The sequence below is a fragment of the Peromyscus leucopus genome, chromosome 5, assembly GCF_004664715.2.
Source record: "Peromyscus leucopus breed LL Stock chromosome 5, UCI_PerLeu_2.1, whole genome shotgun sequence".
Lineage (NCBI taxonomy): Eukaryota > Metazoa > Chordata > Mammalia > Rodentia > Cricetidae > Peromyscus > Peromyscus leucopus.
The window spans coordinates 66,825,713-66,841,606 of record NC_051067.1 but is presented as its reverse complement, the minus strand read 5'-3'; the positions used below and the strand labels follow the sequence as shown (position 1 = coordinate 66,841,606).

At 39.0% G+C, this 15,894-nt stretch overlaps 1 protein-coding gene across 1 annotated transcript in view; it reads left to right on the top strand.

Moving 5' to 3' along the window:
• The window catches only part of Cubn (cubilin), a 225,265-nt gene that overhangs the window by 27,371 nt on the left and 182,000 nt on the right, over positions 1-15,894 (top strand). The window contains 3 exon segments of the mRNA XM_028870517.2: positions 7,577-7,758; positions 9,978-10,140; positions 11,111-11,301. Coding sequence (XP_028726350.1) covers positions 7,577-7,758; positions 9,978-10,140; positions 11,111-11,301 — 536 coding nt within the window.

Sequence of the window (15,894 nt, the reverse complement as noted above, 5' to 3'; positions counted from 1 at the left end):
GTTTCAGTTATATCATGTTGTGTTAAGTATTGCCACCATGCTGAGCTTCAGAGGTCCAGAGTTGATCCTGCAGTATAACTTAAACCCACTTGCTGCCTGGCATCCCCCTGCCAATGGCCATTCTAGTTCCTGGGGTTTTCCCCTCTGCTGTTGTTGGTGTTCCTTATCTCTTTTGGCCATCAACCCTCACCACACTATAAGATATGGATTATTGATGTCTTATACACCCTCCAGGCTCTCTCCTCAGTCCATTGATTGTTTCTTTTGTTGTGCAGAAACATCTTATTATGGTGTATCATTTTTTCCCCCACTAACTATAGACTTTTGTTGCCTGTGCATTTTGGAGTCATGTCCAAAATTAATCGTTATTCAGATCTACAATATGGATCTTGCCTTCTGTTTTAATAGTGGTTTTACAGGTTCAGTGCATATATTTAAGTCATTAGTCCGTTTCGGTTTACATTTTTATAAGATATGAAATAGTAGTCAAGTTCAATTCTTTTGCAAGTGGAGCCCCACCTTGAAAAACATTTATAATGAAGCTTATTCTTTCTCTATTGATTGTTCTTAGCACCCTTTTCTAAAATCAGTCTAGTAGGAAACAGATTCATTTTTCTGTTTTCTCTTCTGATATATAGAACTAGGTGTCTGTTTACATACTCCTAATACAGCTTTGATTAGAGCTGTTTAATATTTTTTGACACTGAGTGCTGTGATGTCTCCAGCTTTGTTCTTACTCAGGATTGTTTTACTTATTTGGAGTCTTTGTAGTTTTGTATGAAATACAGGACTGATTTTCTGTTTCTATGGAAAATACCATTGGAAATCTGAAGTAGGTGATATTGAATTTGTTGATCACCTTGGGTTCCATGGGTTTTTAAAAATAATATTAATTCTTCCAATTTATGAATGTGTATCTTCCCCATTTATTTATATTTTACTAATTTTACTTAGCACTCTTTTGTAGTTTTCAGTTTGTGGATATTCCCATGTCCTTGGTTAAATTATTCATGAGGTGAATCACTTTTTGATGTTATTTTGAATGGGATTTTTAAAAAAAATCTCTCATTTTGGATAATTTATTATTAATATATACATAGTTAATAAATAACCTGTAGCCTTCCTGAATTAGTTTATTTTATTTTTTTTTATTTTTTTTCTTTATTTCTTCAGGGCCAGGCGGTGGTAGCACAGCCCCCCCCCCTTTTTTTTTTGATTTTTCGAGACAGGGTTTCTCCGTGTAGCTTTGCGCCTTTCCTGGGACTCACTTGGTAGCCCAGGCTGGCCTCGAACTCACAGAGATCCGCCTGCCTCTGCCTCCCGAGTGCTGGGATTAAAGGAGTGCGCCACCACCGCCCGGCCTGAATTAGTTTATAAGCTTATTTTTATTGATCTAACTATTTTTGGTGGAGTCTTTAGGGATTTTTCTCTCTGTAAAATTACATCTTTTGCAAGTAGAGATGAATTTGCATTCTATGTAGGGTTATTTTACTTCCTTTTCAAGCACATCCTTTAATGCATCTAATACCACATGCACTGCTGTTAGCTTCAGCATTTGCTGGACCAATAGTCACCTTTATACTCGGATCTTAGAAGAATATTATCATACTCTGTCCTTTCATTGTCTCTGTCCTTCATAGTTTCTTTCTGGAAAGTCAACTGTAATACTTAGGTTTTCATGCCTTCCCTCTAATATCTCTATCTCCTCTTAGTTTGGGATTCATATGATGTATTAATATATGTTGGAGGCTATGATTGTGCTTCACTGCTTTCTTATTCTTGCATTCCTTTCCCCTTCCAATTAGTTTTTCTCCTTCTTTTAAACTTGATTCACTTGTTTACTTTCTTTTGGAACTTTTGAAATGTCTAGCTAGGTACATGAGGTCCTGTCTTCTACTGTATCCAATGTAATGATAAAAATCACTCACCATGTAAAGACTTCTCTATTACAGATATCACATTTTTCTTTTTCTTTTTTCATTTATGGAAAATAGATTTTTTTCTCAAACATACTCTAATTACAGTTTCCCCTCCCTCTACTCCCCTCAGTTCCTCCCTTCCTCCTCTGCCATCCAGATCCACCCCCTTTCTGTCTCTCATAAGAAAACAAACAGGCTTCTAAGGGATAATAATATAATATGATATGATGTGATGTGATGTGATATCATATGATAAAACAAAAACTAACACATCAAAGTTGGACAAGACAAATAGAAGGAAAAGAGTCTAAGAGAAGACAAAAGATACAGACTTACTCGTTCACACATTCAGGAAACCCATGAAAACCATAATATGTACACAGATGACCTGGTTGCAGACCTGTGCAGGGCCTGTGCATGCTGCCTCAGTCTCTGTGAATTCACATGTGCTTTCATGGTGTTGCTTTAGAGAGCCTTGTTTTCTGTACACCCTGGTCTCTTACTCTATACCTAACCTCTGTGGTCCTGCGAGTTGTTTGGGAACTCCAATATCAGATTTGTTTCTGGCTTTGCTCAGAGTGACTCCCTTGTTAATTATTGTTTACTTTTTCCCACTTGGGCCTAATACATTTTTATCATGAGCAGAGCACCACAGATATGCTATTATAAGGACTCTGGGTTGTGTTATATTCTCTAAAGTTGGTTTTGTTTTAATTTTTTCCCACTTGGGCCTAATGCATTTGTATCATGAGCAGAGCATCACAGATACACTATTACAGGGACTCTGGGTTGTATTTACTCTGTAAACAGTTGGTTTTGCTTTAGCTGGCAGTTATAGCACTGACAGGGCACCTTGGTCCAATTGATGCCAGAATTGAGAAGGGTGTTTCAAAATGTCCCCTTAATCCTGGTGGAGTACCATGGTTCCTGCTATACGGTTCTAGCTTTGCTGAGCTTTCCATTCAGTTTTCAGGATGTTCACAAAACTCCTTCCCTTCTGACTGGGTCTATAATAGTATTAGGTTATTCATTCTCTTCAACTTTGGCATTCTCTGGCCACACACCCTGAACTGGTCTCAGATATTCTGTAGTCGTCTTCAGTGTATCAGCAGTTAAGGCTTCTTCTAATTACCTTGGAAACTCACACAAAAATGTTTGGTGTTTTCTTCATGCAACTGCTTCCTCATATGTTGCTCTGAAATCTTGACTACTTGAGAAACTTCACATTTTTGTGGACTTCAGTTACCAGAAGTTATTGTCTCCTTTGTTTACCTCTGTAACCATCTGGAAGTTACACACAGGAAGAATTTCAGGATGAGTACAGGGTTCGGCATATAGGCTTCTCCATTGTTCAAAGATCACAGTAGCAGGCTGTCTGTTCCTTGATAGCCCCAAACAGCAACAACAAACAATAGTCCCTAATACCAAGAATCAAGCACTGTTGGAATTTATTTGATAAAGACTAGTTGTGTGTTCTATACATCATCCAACATTATGAATTGTGGTGTTTGCATCCATGTGCCATTCATAATGCTGTAAAACGGTTCTTGGGTCAAAAGTTCTATTTAATTCATTTTTTTTTTTAAAAATCTGGCCAAAGTATCCACTTTGGGTAGCACATAATATCTTCTTTTTCTTTAGTATTACTTTAGTATTGATCAACAGTAAGAAGGTTGATCTTTTCATTCCAAAGTGTCTCTTTTGTGCTTTCTACAGTTTTTTTTTTTTTTACAGCTTTTAGATTCATAGGAACTCAAAAAATGATGAGAGTGCATGATTTATTAATGTATTTATTATCTTAAATTATCAAGTGGATTATAAGTTCACTCTGTCAGGTATTTACTTGCACATAGACACTAGATTCTCAGACCTAGAGAATGTGCTGCTTGTCAATTTGATGCAAATTTGAGTCCCCTGGGAATAGGACATGTTTATGGGGCATTTTCTTACCTGGTAATTGATGGCAGAGGGCCTATCCCACTGTGGGTGGCACCATTCCTAGGCAGGTGGTCCTTATTTGTGTAAAAAGTCTAACCAAGGAAGCCATGGAGAGCAGGACAGTAAGCAACATTCCTCCTGGGTCTCTGCTGTTTCAGTTCCTGCCCCCAGGTTCCTGCCTTGAGTTCTTACCTTGGTTTCTTTGATGACCACCACACCCTAAGCCAGACAAATTCTTTTCCTCCCTCGGTTGCTCTTGCTCAGGTTTTATGAGAGTCACAGGAAGCAAGCTAGAACACAGGAACTGTGGAATACATTCACAATTTGCTCCCTTTTCGATTGGTATTTGAGTTAATGACTTGGTTCTCTAGAATTCTTCAAAATGATTATTTATTATTCTATTTTGTTTTTGATATCTAGAAATTAGTGTATTTGCTGAGAGTTGATGTGTTTTAAAATATTTCAGATACTTTAAAAATGTTCAATTGTTTCATTTAGTGAGAGTTTTTTTTTTTTTCTACTTTGTTTCTGAGTCTATTTGACCAGACCCAGTTACCTTTGAAAGTTGCTTTGTTTTCAGGTTTGAAAGAATGTTCCAGGCCATTTCCATGTTTTTATGATCTCATCACTGCAAAGGGCTGCTTCCTGAAAGATCTGCCATTCTTTCAATGGGAAATGGACTTTAGATCCTACGTATGGGTGCTGGGAATGGTTTCTGTTGCTGGGACTCTCCGTGTCTCTGGAGAACTCAATGGGAAGAAGTAGAAAATGCCTTTTTAATAATATTATTAAGGGAAATAAATGCTAGACCTGCAGTAATCATGTATTGAGATTTTAAGGTTTATTTTTCGTTGATATTTATGGCTCTTCTGTCATCCACTAAAAACATGATTCCCAGTGACATTAGCATATCACTTCTGGATCTGATCCTACAAATTTGATTTTCCAAGGCCAACGCCAATATTATCACTAATAACATAATGGAAAACTATTTAATGTTTTGTTGCTGATGTTTTATGCTGAAAATATTTTGTGTGGGGCATGCTGGTACACACCTATAGTCCTAGTACTCAGGAAGTGGAGGGCAGGAAGATCACAAATCCCAAACCTGTATGACAAACATAGCATGGCCCCATCTAAGTAAGCAAATAAATAAAGCTAAAGGTACATTTTTCTTGGCAGTATTAGGGGGTTTTAAAGACATATTTTTAGTATTCATGTTTAGCTTTTCAGTGTGGTGAAATCCTTTCTTTCTTTCTTTCTTTCTTTCTTTCTTTCTTTCTTTCTTTCTTTCTTTCTTTCTCTCTCTCTCTCTCTCTCTCTCTCTCTCTCTCTCTCTCTCTCTCTTTCTTTTCTTTTGTTTTATTTTTTTTGAGAGAGGGTTTCTCTGTGTTGTTTTGGTGCCTGTCCTAGATCTTGCTCTGTTGACCAGGCTGGCCTCAAACTCACAGAGATCAGCCTGGCTCTGCCTCCTGAGTGCTGGGATTAAAGGCATGCACCACCACCTTACTTCTTTTTGTTTGTGATTTTTAAGATTTTTTTTTTTTATTTTTTATTTTTTATTTTTTATTTTTTTTATTTTTCGAGACAGGGTTTCTCTGTGCAGCTTTGCGCCTTTCCTGGGACTCACTTGGTAGCCCAGGCTGGCCTCGAACTCACAGAGATCCGCCTGCCTCTGCCTCCCGAGTGCTGGGATTAAAGGTGTGCGCCACCACCGCCCGGCCATTTTTAAGATTTTTTAAAATGTCACTTTATAGTTGTATAAAATGTATGCACAGTGCTAAAGCCATCTCAGTAAACATTGTGCATTTTCAAATGTCTAGCTTCCATTCCTGACTCCTGCCCTACTGTCTGCTATAAGTAGATGGCTTTTAAAATTAGCTTTACACTTATCTCTCCAGTGGTCATAGAGACTAATACTTTCCCTTCTCAGATAAAAGGAAGCATTCCATATTCAGAGGGTTTCCTTGTCCTTCCTGGACCTTGGAGACTAGATACATAGTGGCCTATTCAATCTAATGTGTATCGATTTCCATTTTGTCTGTTTCCTTTAGTCTTTGAAATTCTAGATTTTATGGCAACAAATACCTTGTATATTGGCCTTATTCCAACCTCACCACTGTGCCTTTGGGATTGTTTGGTCAACAAGCACGCATAAGGTTTTGCTACTTTATGTGACATATTTCTTCTGCAGTTGATAGACCATCCTATAGTCTTACAATAAAGTGCGACAGTGACTATTTCTTCACAGCCCGTCTAGTAACTTGTTTTAGAAATTCTGGACTTATATCACATTAAGGGTCAAGAAACTTTATCTCAGTGGTAGCAGAGGTGCTGGACATTTTCCTGTGTGTACAAGGACACTGGAATCTTTTCAGTGTACTCTCTCTTCATAGTACTACTCTTTTTTGAAATTTTCTACATTATGGATTATAACTTTTATATATTACATTTACATTTGATCTTTAAGATTTTACATTGATTATGTTATTTTATGAATTAAAAAGCTTTATGCTCATAATAATTTTTAAGATGAATTTTATAAGTGTACCTTTCTCTGAACTTGGATGGTCCCTGTTAGGAGCAATGAAAACTATGTAACTAATTGTTTCAGGTTTTGCTTTCCCTGAGTGAGTGTATAGTTATGTGAATATCATATTTTATATACATAAAATGTCACCTTAGGGGGCTGGAGAGATGGCTCAGAGGTTAACAGCACCGACTGCTCTTCCAGAGGCCCTGAGTTCAATTCCCAGCAACCACATGGTGGCTCACAACCATCCGTAATGAGATCTGGCACCCTCTTCTGTATATAATAAATAAATAAATAAATAAATAAATAAATAAATAAATAAATAAATCTTTAAAAAAAATGTCACTTTAGTTAATTTCTTTCTCAGGGAATATTTATCAAAGTCTAGATTAGTTGATATTTCTACTTTTTGATTCTATAGTAACATTCTTTGCTAGCCACCACAGATTCTTTATTAAATAAATGTGAATATCAAAGAGAAAGAATTCTTCTTCACATTTCCAGTCACTGAGTACCATGTAAGGAGCTTGTGTGGTATGCTGGAGATGGCACCAGGAAACCCCGTTCAGTGCCTTACCTGCTTCATTCCTGGGGCAGTGGCATAATCACCATGTACATTTAAATGTCCTCATTTATAAAGTGAACAATGTATTTATTTTATAACTTATATTATAAAATTTATATATGATTTATATATAAGACAACTTATTTTGTAATTATATAATATATAAATATAATAATTTATTGTAGTATATGAAAACCCTTCCAAAAGAAAATTATGTGTTCCTTAACTGTTTTGCATTGTAAAGTGTTCTGGTTCATGGAAAGATGTAGGGGCTGCCAGAAGTTCCAGCATTTTTAGAGTTAATATATAGAATCTAATCTTCAGGGCTAAAGGACTGAATTTTTATTCTCATTATTTATGTCTCAGAAGGGTCATCTCTGTGTCTTAAATCACATAACTGTACAATGTTCTGTAGGTACAGAGTTTCTGCATGGGTGACTTGTTTACTTATCAGTTTGTAGTAGACTTATAGCCCTGAAGCTGGGCAGCTCCAAGGACTATGTAATTTATGAGGGACTCCTAACCTAAACTCTTCATAGTTATGGAAAAGATCTTGCCTTCTGACAGCAGAGTCTATGTGAATTTAGCCCACATATGAACTTATTTTCCTTCTTATTTCAGAGTGTGGCGGCATACTGACCAATGATTATGGTTCTATTACATCCCCGGGGTACCCTGGAAACTACCCGCCAGGAAGAGATTGTGTCTGGCACATTCTAACTCGTCCTGGCTATTTGATAACATTGACTTTTGGGACTTTGAGTCTGGAGAGCCACAGTGACTGCAGTAAAGATTATTTGGAGGTAAAACAAACCAAACCAAAACTACATTTAGACAGGCCTTGGTATGGTATGACTAGCACTCAGGACACAGGTTAATGATGCCCATGGATGGCCCAGGTTTGTTATGAATACTTAGGCAACCAATGCTAAATCTTTAATTTCCATCACTCTACTTTATTACTCCATTTCTAGGTTTGTCTTGAGTGTGGAAGAACTTGCCTTGCCTTCCCCCATCCCTTACTGGAGATTCAGGCTCCTGGAATGAGAATAAATCCTAAGCAATGACTGTCTCCTCCAATATAGATTCTAATTTTTAGTTGTCCAAGGCAAGCCCTCAGAGTGTCCCACCACTTGATTTTAGTGAGCCATAATGATTCTGTGGAAAGGGTTGTCAGTGTTCAATCTCACTGGGAAATGTTGAAAATCACCCTTGAGAGGAGACGAGTCAGTCTGCTCTATCCCATTAGCAAAAAATTGCAGTATAGAGGAGGAAAGGGACTGCTACATTCAAATTCCATACACAATTAGATACATCAAAAACGTTGCTCTCCACTTGTAGACTGGAAAGGTCACTAAGGAGATTGAGTTCATGGGCGCTTCCTGTCCCTTTGTTACCGTAAATCTCAGTACCCCCCAGCACTGCTAAAGAGACAATGAGTCTTTCTCAGTCCATTAGAGAAGGATGGAGTGCTGTGGAATTATTCATAAAGGATTAAGGATGCAGCTGCCAAGCAGGTCTCCAAAGTTGAAGTCATTAGTCATTAGCAGTGGTAATAATGGATTTGAAACCTTTGGGAATCACTCAAAGATCAGCTTCTCCTTGGAAAGTCTTAGCAAAATATCCTTTAAAAAGTTGACAGTAAAAAGTGAGTTATTGTGAAATTAATATTCAATAAATCCCATCAAATTAAGATTAAAGCCTTTTTATTCTTACATATTAATTCCTGAACACCATATTATAGAAAGTATCAATCATCTGGACAATATTTAACTCCCTCTCATTTCTCATCAGTGTTTCAAGGAACTAGTTACAAGTGAAAAATAAAGTAACATTGCCCTATAAATTTGCTGCCAATGGAAAAATTAATTTGAGTAAATGAAATTGACCATATGAGAAAATTCTTCAGTTCATTCACTCCTTGGTGTTCTATATAGTATAGATTTTTGCAATTATGTCAGAATTATCGAGTGGTCAATGTGATTTATTCAATGCATAAAAAGCCAACAAGGGTTTTTAACCCTGAAGATTACACAAGATCCTGGGTTCAATCTTCAGTTCTGCTAAAAAGAAGAGAGTGGGCGGGGGCCGAAGATGGAAGAGAAGAAAAGAAAGAGGGAGGATGAAGAGGAAGTGGAGGAGGAGGAGGAAACCATTGAGTGGAGGTTACCTTATGCATATAACCTCATTATAGATTGGGTGGGTGAAATGATTCAGCTGGTAAAAGCACCTGTCCAGTAAGCCTGAGGACCTGACTTTGATTACCAGATCTGACAATGGAAGGGGAAAACTGATTCATGAATGTTGTCTTTTGACCTTCATAAAAATGACCTGGCCACAAATACATATGCATGCTTATAGATAAACACACACACACACACACACACACACACACACCTATACCTATAATACACACACGCTCACAGGCACCTACACACAGAATTCACACACACGAGAACATAGAAAAAGAAACAGTTTGTTTACACTGTCAGCATACAGGGTGCTACTGTATTCAGGGCTGAATGACCACCACAGCTGTGCTTTTAAAGGCATCTTCATGCTTACGCTCTCCCATCTGCATCTTTCCACACACTCCTGTACTCACCCCGATCAGTTCTCATTACTACCATCCATTCTCCTACTTCATTTGAAATACTCATTTCCTTCTAAATTACTAGGATTTCTTCACTTTAGGGAAGGGGAACCAAGAGAGAAAACACTGAACTTTACATCAGCATAAGAAAAATCCAAAGTATGTATTCCGCCCCAGAGTTGAAATCCCAGCAGTAGATGAGGCATTTGACAAGACTGTGAGCACGCATTCTTTACCCAACACTGTGTGTTAGTTATGTATATGACATGGAAACATCCTAAATGATAGATTGTATTAATCCACTGCTTCAGATTGCTCTGCCTTGCTGCCATACTTAAATGACAGATTTTTCTGAAGCTTATGTCCTAAGTAACTTGGTTAGCGAGAACCTGACTTCTTTCAACTTAATGACTTGTTCTTTTGTTTTAGATTCGAGATGGTCCTTTCCAACAAGATTCCATTCTCGGGAAATTCTGCACTTCTCTGTCTACCCCACCGCTCCAGACTACGGGCCCCGCTGCCAGGATTCATTTCCATTCTGATGGTGACATCACTGACAAGGGTTTCCACATCACCTATCTAACCACACCTTGTAAGTAACCGACCCGCCGAGGACTGACTGCATACTGAGAGTGCTTGTTATGGGGGTGCCTAAAATGAAGGCTTTCTTAGATTAGTGTCATGCCTTCATGGATATTTCTCATACCACTTCAGATTCATTCTTTATCTCCGCCGTGTTAAATACTATCATACCTCTTAACCCTTCAATTATGGGATCCATATTATGATGGAGACCACAGGCACCCAAAACAAACTAATTCAGAACCTCAGTTCCCTAGTGGTATTTTCTGTTTTGCTGCACACAAGATTGTTCATGAGCACAGTGCAGTCTGTTTGAGAAATATCTAGCTTCATTCTTGGATCACATCCAGTGCACAGAAACCAACTTCCGAGAAGGTAGTGTTCCAGTTCCTAGAGTTCGCTTTCACCACTTTAGCTGTGGTACCTTCATCTACATTCAGACCTGGAAACACAAAACATGAAATACTCTATGGTTTTCATTTGAGTGAGTTAGAGGATTTTGCTTTTGACACCTATTGTTGTGTTCTCAGTGAGAGTTCATGGGGGGAACACCTTGTAAATCCCTGTATCAGGAAAAATAACAACATTCTCATTGGTCCCCTTTTCCCTTTGCTTTGGCTTCAGGTTGAATGCAATCTGTCTCAGTAGTTCCTATAGCTGTCATATCTATCTATCTATCTATGTATCTATCTATCTATGTATCTATCTATCTATCTATCTATCTATCTACCCACATATCTATCCATCCATCATATATATCTATATATCTATATCTATATCTATATCTATATATCTGTATATCTATATCATATGTATATATCTATGTGAAATTCAAAATCTTATGAGTGGCATGGACTTACACACAGTGGACAGAGCAGAGTGGAGCAGGAGCAAGTTAAAGTTTTGACAATTGAACCTAGTGTATCAAGCCAGAGGATTGCCATCCCCATGACCATTTCCTCCTCCTTTGTTCTCCTCAGCGGATCTGCCCTGTGGTGGAAACTACACGGACACCGAGGGTGAGCTCCTCTTTCCTCCCTTGTCTGGACCTTTCAATCACAACAGACAGTGTGTCTATCTCATCACACAGCCCAAAGGAGAGAAAATAGATATCAACTTTACCCACGTGGAGCTGGAGAGCCAGATGGGCTGTACTCACACTTACATCGAGGTAACCTTTCTACTCAGTGACCCTGGGGAACACTCATTACAATCTTCATATTCTGTAGAGTGATGGTCTTCAAATGGCTGTCAAGCCAGGTGCATCTAGATCTCCAGAGAGCTTGTCAGAAATGGCATTTCATACCTCTCCTCTGAACCAGCAGTGTGGGGAGTGGGAAGCTGCCAGGTGAAGGAGAGTTCAAAAACAAATGCTCAAGGGATCTAAAAGGATCTGTCTACCACAGAACTAAGGAAGGTGAACAACAAGAACTTGCTAAGGGAGCCAGGGAAGCATGAAAAAGAAGAGTTGAAATTAGAAATTCATAATAGTGCTCAATTATGAGCTGTTCAGTGGAGCTCTAACCACCAAGGCACATGCCCATGAGCAAATGTAACTAGATTTATTGATAGGATTAGAATTTCTGGAGCAATTTTATCTGTCAGGCATCATAACATAGAGAAAGTCAGATGTTTGCTCATATCGCCCGGCCAGTCTTGACACAGTTTTACTGACTCACTAAATCCTCACATTCTTCCATTTTAATCTCCGGAATCCTAGGCTCAGAGAAGTTAACTTTCCTGCCCACAATTGGTGTTTAGTAAGTAGTGGTTTGAATTTAGGAGTTGCACTGGTCTCTTGCAAGAACAGACTTGTAATAGTGTGCCTTTAACCACAAGAGAGGCCTAGTCTTCCCTAGAGAGTATGGTTCTGTGAATTCCACACCTTATTCTCAAGTCACAGGAGACTGTGAAGCCAGGCATGGTAGTTGTCAAAGATGAGCAAAAGCATCACTGTGATATGGAGGGACTCTGCAGAGTTTCTGTGTATTCCTGACGAAGGTTCTTCTACTAACTGTAGGACCTGTCAGTGCATCTGGAATGACAGACTCTCTGTGTCTTCGATGAACACTCTCCATGAATTTCTACCCATCTAGTGAACTCCTTTAAATTGTTGTGGGGGAAAAAAATCACAAAACTGACTGACACCCAGCAACTTAATTTGTAAAGCAGAGTTGCTGAGTATTTTGTAGTTAGAATGGGACTGGGTTAAATGATCTAACTTATGACTTCAGTTCTGTTGTTAGATGTGAGTGTAACTTTGGGCAATTCTTTGAGTACATCAGTTTCTACCTCAGTAAGATGCCTTATCTATTTATTTAACCTCTGGGAGAATAAAATCAAGGAAAGGAATGAGAAAGAAAGCTTTAAAGGTTATTACAAAACATTATAAAAACATAAGGTCTCCTAGACTAAATTTTAGCTCTCGCCTTGAAGAGCTTATCAGCACAGAATCAGCCAATAAGACTCTTCTATAGCCAGCCATATAATTATTTACATTCTGATATGTGCACAACCCATAAGTTTTTGATGGAAATTATAAAAGATCATTGGTATCTTAAACAAAAACCACACATACCTATGCATGCACACACACATAAGCATACACACACAGATATGCATACATGCACACACACATGCATGAACACACACAGACACACACATCTCAACTAAAGTTTCTGCTTCTAAAAACACATTTGCCCATGGTCAGGGTGACATGGCTACAAAGGATGAATTCAAAGAGAGATTAACTTTTAGTTCATTTATTCTTGCCTACGAGAGCTTTTCAATTGCATAGAACAGTACGATAGATCTTTCCAGAACACAAAGCAGTGCCTCTCATTAATTTCATGTGTGGCTTAAGCCATCAGGATTATCTGAATGAAGGACATGGGAGGTTGCAATGAAAGTTTAGGTTTTTGTTCCAGAAAATTCCAGTTGTAGATTGAGTAATCTTATACCCCACTTATATCCCAAACCATATACCCCACACTCCACTAATGGAAACTGGAAAAGGATCATTACAGGAGAGGTTGATGGAGTGGGCAGGCCTGCCTTCTAGAGAAACAGAAGGGTTTCTGGGGGAAGATCTTCCTTCTTAGGAGTGTGCTGCCTCCTTGCCCAGCCTCAGGGGCCAGATCTGACTGGGGGGGGGGAGGAGATAGAAGAAAGCAAACACACAGACCTGCAGACAAGCTGGGATCAGGTGTGCTGTGCTCTCTGACAGAGAAAATGGAACATTCCAGAAGCTTAGCTTACTAATTATGTACAGTTGGGCAGAAAAGCAGGTCTATTGCATACAGCTGAACAAGAAGGTGGCTTATTGCATACGAACACACAAGGAAGCAGAACTATTGTATACCAGCGAACAAGGAGGCAGGTTTAGCTGACCTTGGTAGGAGCAGATTCTATAGCAGAGCAGTCTTCAGGACATAGATATCCACAGGAGAAAGCTGTGGTGGACATTCTCTGCACACACCATCAACATCTGCACACAGACCATAGCAAGGCTTTGCCATCCCTCCGAGCCTCATCCAGGGTGAAGGCTTTGTCACTTTCCTGTGGGTCTGAGGTTAAGGTCCTTGACATTGTCACATCCATGTCAACAGCCCACATTCACTCAGGACTGTACTTGCTCAGGGCTTCCTCCACTCCCCACAGACATGGAAATAAATTCTATATTTATGACAAAAATGTAAAAAAAAATATTATAAAGCAGTGAAACGAAAGAAAAGTATTGAGCTCTTGACTTTATCTCTGCTATGACTGGTCTGAGACAGCTTCCCTGAGGACAGTACATATTGGGGTCTACAGGTGGGGAGTTGGCAACACTGGAACACTATTAGCAGGCACTTAGCACCGTGTCTACCACCGAGTGGTCACAACGATGAGAATGATGGGAAGGACAGAGGGAAGCTTGTGAGCTGGGCTTTAGAATCAGGAGAGAAGATGCTCTAGGAAAAATAGATTGCATTTTTTTTTTTTATTTTAGAAAGTAAGTTTTAAAATCTGGTAATTTTATTGATAGAGGTATTGGAATCAATACTATTTTGTGAGACCTCCAATGTTCTTAAAATGCTGAAATGCTGGCCACAAAGTGGTCAAACAAGCTAATGAAGAATAAAAAGCAATAGCCAATAATAATGATGATAATACTAATATAATTAGGCCATGCCTGGTGTCTCTCATCTTCTATCCCTTGCATAACATTCATTCTCTCATTTGGGGGAAAGCCACAGTCCTTTCCCATTCACCTATATTAGATGAACATAGTTTTTAAGATCAAGTCCCTCAGCCACCAAGGAGTCGATCAGCCTGCAATTCAATTCACAGAGAGTATGTTTAATGTTACCATATGGTCAGGTTCCGTTTTCAGCCCTTGGATGGGTCAAATCTCCTAGTTTTAGCATATTTGGTTTGTGTTGAATTAAGCTTTCATACTTAAATGGATTTTAGAATTTGTAGTGTAAAAACAAATCAGAATAGTTAGCACACAGAGAAATGCACACGCGCATTAAGCATGGCTTTGAGACCTGATCTCTTCCAGATGTCAACGTCTACTGCTTACTCAGCTCTACAGCTCACACAATTTCATATGAATTATGTTTTGCAGCCCAGTTAATCTTAGCTCTCTGTACAGGAAATAGTTCCTTTATAAGAATGCAGGGTTTAATGGGCAATTTTTCTTTAGGAGCTAGTTCAACCTATAAATGCCATTTGCAATGCTTCACAGGCTAAATAGCCTGGGTTACTCATTATATCTTGGGCCTTTGGGGTTCTAACATTGAGTATTTACAAAATGAATGAACAAGTCCTTGAGAGGCAGGCAGCAATAATCAGTTGGTGAAGAGCCTGAGTTTGATCCCTAACCCATGTGTGATGGCACACATTTGTAGTCCCAGCGCTGGGGTGTTCAGGACAGGAGGCTCCCTGAGGTCAGCCAGTCTAACCTAATATCTGAGTTCCAGACCAATGAAAAACTCCATCTCAAAGGAGGTAGATGATGTTTTTGAGGATGACACGTTAAGGTATCCTTTGACCTCCACTTGTGCATGTACACACACACATATTCTTATGTGCACCCTCACATACATGTGCACTTGTACAAACACAAGCACACACTCATATACAGTGAAACAAAATAAACCCTTGAGAAACCTGAGCCCAGTTACAGAACACTGGTGTTTTGCTCTGGCCCTGTGGTTCTTTTGTAAATGTGATCACTAAATTAATGGATGTACTATCCTCCCTCTGCAAGTGAAAATTGCATGATATCCATGACTTCTTAAAAGAAGAGACACTTTGGTACTACAAGCCAGGTTTCAATATTAGTTATTTTTCTTTAGGCTGTGTTATAATAAGCAATTAATAGCATTCCCTGGCAAATAAAACATGATAACAAACGGAACATACCCCATGGTTCATGACTATGTTTACTGTCTGCCCCTCTCAACATGTTGGTATGGGCTCTGTTCTGCTTGAGCCTCTACTGCTGTCTTCTAGGACTTTGACTTTGTAGGACCCAGGCTCCTCGTCTCTGTAGAGGAAAAAGTAAGCAATGATTGAGTCACCCAATGACAGCCAAAGCCTCTATGAAGAAATAGGCTCATCACATCTGTTCGAATTCCTCAAGGCTGAGCAATTCCTGTGGTGAAGCTCACAGTCAGCCAACGGAAAGGATTAAGTGTTAGTTCTCCATCGGGAGACATGGCAAGTCTCACAGCAGAGAACAGATATTCAGTCCTCTCACACAAAAGAAGCGATT